Genomic DNA, 3,149 nt, shown 5'->3' on the forward strand with positions numbered 1-3,149 from the left:
CTGCCGTTTGCCGTTTGCCGTTTGCCGTTTGCATTTTGGCGCTTTACGTTCAAAACAATTATTATTCTGGCAATTAATTTTGATTTAAGCAGCGATTTTATATACACATTTATGTGTACACAAGCAGATATAAATATCTATATATAAGTATTATTTTTGTGATATTTCCTCGCCTTTCTTTGCCACCCCCCGCCGGGCCAGACCATGGACGGCGGCTTTGAGGCTTTCGATCAGAGCAGTTTCTGCAGTTTTTGCAGTTTTTGCAGTTTTTGCAGTTTGCCAGCAGCGATAAATAAGCGACACCTACGAAGTTCCCCCCGAGATGGCAGAGCTTCGATTATGATTTCTGCGCAACAACAACTTGGAAGCCAAAAAGTGCCCGTAAATATTTCATTATTCAATTCATTTGGAAAGGGAAATAAAACCATTTCCATTTTGCGTTTTTTTGGGTGTTTGTTTTGTATTTAAAATAAAATAGAAATCAATCTACACACGGCTTAAATCATAAGTGAAATGGAAATAAATTAGCAAATGAAACTAGAAGCTATTACAGATACGTAAAGTGGCGCTTAAGACTAATTCTCTGGCACCATTTCTCTGGCATATGTACACCATCGAGGGGGTTCAACAACAATAAATATACACACAAGCAATTGCTAACAAACAACAATGATACGATCCTAAGGCTAAGAGCTAGAGACTTGCTGCTAAAATGTAAATGTTTTGTAAGAGGCAATAAAATTGCACTGACTAATTTTTGGCACTGACTTCTCCCTGAATGGTTGTTCTGGCTGTTCCTAGCTGACTGACTTAGCTAGGGGTTTACCTAATTATGCTACTGAGATTATACTAATAGATGGCCTGTGCGGCCATGGCATAGTCCCCCCCGCCTTCCTCCTCCTCGCCGCCGCTGCTGCCCATGCTGCTGGCGTAGTAGGCCTCCGAGCCCTCCTCGTAGCCGTGGAGATGCTGCTGGAGTTGATCCTGCTTGAAGCCCGGCCCAGAGGCGCTGCCGCTGCCACTGCCGCCCGCGTCGCTGTGGCAGCCACTCTGCAGGTGCTTGGCGAGCAGGGACATGCGGGAGAAGGACTTGGTGCAGGTGGGGCACGAGTACTTCTTGACGTCCGAGTGCGTCTGCATGTGGGCGCGCAGGTTGGAGCGGTCGGCGAAGGCGCGGTTGCAGTGCTGGCAGCTGAAGGGCTTCTCCCCGGTGTGGGTGCGGATGTGGCCCTGCAGCAGCCAGGGGCGCGAGAAGGCCTTGCCGCAGATGGGGCACTTGCAGGGCAGCGTGTGGGTGCGAATGTGCATCTTGAGGGCGCCCAGCGAGACGTACGTCTTGTCGCAGTTCTTGCAGCTGAACACCTTCTTCACCTGGTTGCCCTCCGCCGAGGGGCAATGGAACTGCTGGTGCTTGCTCAGGCCCGAGTACGTGGAGTAGGACTTGCCGCAGTCCTGGCAATGGTAGCGGGGCACTCCCACCGGCTTCTGCATGGACTGGGCAGACGCCGCATTGGCGGCCTGGATCAAAGCCGAAGCCTGGTCGGTGCAGAACTCGGTCTGGTCCACAATGGGGCCGCCTGGGCCACTGGGGTTGCTGCGGATGATCTTGTACTCGGTGCTCTCGAAGGCGTGGCTCTGCTGGTGCTTCACCAGTCCGGCGTATGTGGCATAGCATTTGTTGCACTGCTGGCACTGGTAGTAGAGATCGTTGCTGCTCTTGATCTTCAGCTGGTTCAGCTGATTCTCGCTGTTCTCCCCGTTCTCCAGGTCCTCGTGGACCTGTGGCGGCAGCTCCTGCTTGGCAGCCCTCTGGTAGGGTGGTTCGTACTGCCCCTGCTGCTGCTGCTGCTGCTGCTGCTGCTGCTGCTGCGGTGGCATGTGCTGCATGCTGAGCAGAGCCCGCGCCACGTTGTGCAGATTCATGTTCTCGCTCAGCACCCTCCGCTGTGCCAACTCGGGCCGCAAGCTGAGATCCTCTGGCAGCCCAGGGGTTGGTGGCGGCTGGTAGTACGCCTGGGGATGTGGGTGTGGATGCAGATGTGGCTGCTGCTGCTGCTGCTGTGGCAGAGGCATCTTCATGCAGTCCTCATAATCGGCAATGCTCTTGAGCAGATTATTATTGTAGTTGCGCAGTGGGAACTGCTCTTCGGGCTGCTCCACCTTGACGATGGTCTGTACTTGAGGTGGTGGAGGGGAGGCCACCCTGCCATAGCTGATCGGCAGCTCTGGCTCTGGCTCTGGCTCCAAGACCTCGTCCTCAGGTGGCAGCTCAAAGTCGCCGTATCCCAGTCGGGTCAGGCTCCGTGCAATTTCCTCGCGCGTGAAGACATCCGGAAAGGCGCGTGCGATCTCGCGCGTCTCCTCCCAGATGCGGCGGGCCAGCTGCTCCTTGGTCTGTGTCATGGCCGCGTCGAAGCGGCGTCGAAGCTCGGTGGGCACCGCCTGCTCCCTTTCCGGCTCCAGCGGAACCGCTGCCGATGCCACGCTGAGGTCCACGGGTCCTTCATCTGCAAAGACCGACGAGAGGTTAGAGCTGGCTGCTGGTGGAGCGGCGGAAAGCGTCTGGCACCTACCATGACTCAACTGGTCCTCGGGAAAGGCGTCCTCGATGGGAATGGGTCGCTTCTTGAGCGGGCACTTGCTGTACTTGAGTTTATCCATGGTTTATTCTGATCACTGATCGATCCGCTCACTTTTCACTACTCGAACTCTCGAATCACTGCTCGCTCATTGGCTTCTCTCTCACGCGTGTCTCGATCGCTTGCAGCTCCAGGCTCGAATGATGCAACCCGGCGAGGATCGGTTTAATTTTATAGACTTCCGCGTGCAAGATCAACCCCCTGGCCACACCAACCCCCTGGCATGCCAAAAGGATCCATGCCCGACTACCTACTTCCGATTTTCGAATAGGGATTCTGTAAATCAACCACCACGAGCCACAATACAGCGGAGCCTCCGTCTCGCCTTGGTCTGTCTCCTTCTCTGCTGCCACAGCTGTGCGTTCGTTGAACGCTGCTCCAGCTGCACATTGTTCCGTGCCAAAGTATATGGCGGGAGCACGAGGGCAGAGGAGGCAACAAATCAGTGTGTAAAAAGCGAGCACGTGCCATAGCTCTGCTTTGCTCTCTCTCTTCTCTCTTCTCTCTGCC

At 54.7% G+C, this 3,149-nt stretch overlaps 1 protein-coding gene across 1 annotated transcript; it reads right to left on the reverse strand.

Annotated features, from left to right (window-relative positions):
• Positions 1-455: 455 nt before the first annotated feature.
• On the reverse strand, positions 456-2,769 carry LOC117584104 (zinc finger and SCAN domain-containing protein 2). Its single transcript, XM_034272853.1, has 2 exons — positions 2,574-2,769; positions 456-2,507 (listed from the first exon to the last, which is right to left on the reverse strand). The coding sequence occupies exons 1-2, from the start codon at positions 2,659-2,661 to the stop codon at positions 850-852; spliced, it is 1,746 nt and encodes a 581-aa protein (XP_034128744.1). The 5' UTR covers positions 2,662-2,769; the 3' UTR covers positions 456-849.
• Between the last annotated feature and the right edge of the window lie 380 nt (positions 2,770-3,149).

This window comes from Drosophila guanche, unplaced genomic scaffold (genome assembly GCF_900245975.1).
Source record: "Drosophila guanche unplaced genomic scaffold, DGUA_6, whole genome shotgun sequence".
Taxonomy (NCBI): Eukaryota; Metazoa; Arthropoda; class Insecta; order Diptera; family Drosophilidae; genus Drosophila; species Drosophila guanche.

What these genes read in the sequence shown, in the direction of transcription:
- LOC117584104 (XM_034272853.1), bottom strand. Translation starts at nt 2,661, where the DNA reads ATGGATAAACTCAAGTACAGCAAGTGCCCGCTCAAGAAGCGACCCATT. An exon ending in CGAGGACCAGTTGAGTCATG is followed by an intron (nt 2,508 to 2,573) that starts GTAGGTGCCAGA and finishes CGGTCTTTGCAG; the next exon opens with ATGAAGGACCCGTGGACCTC.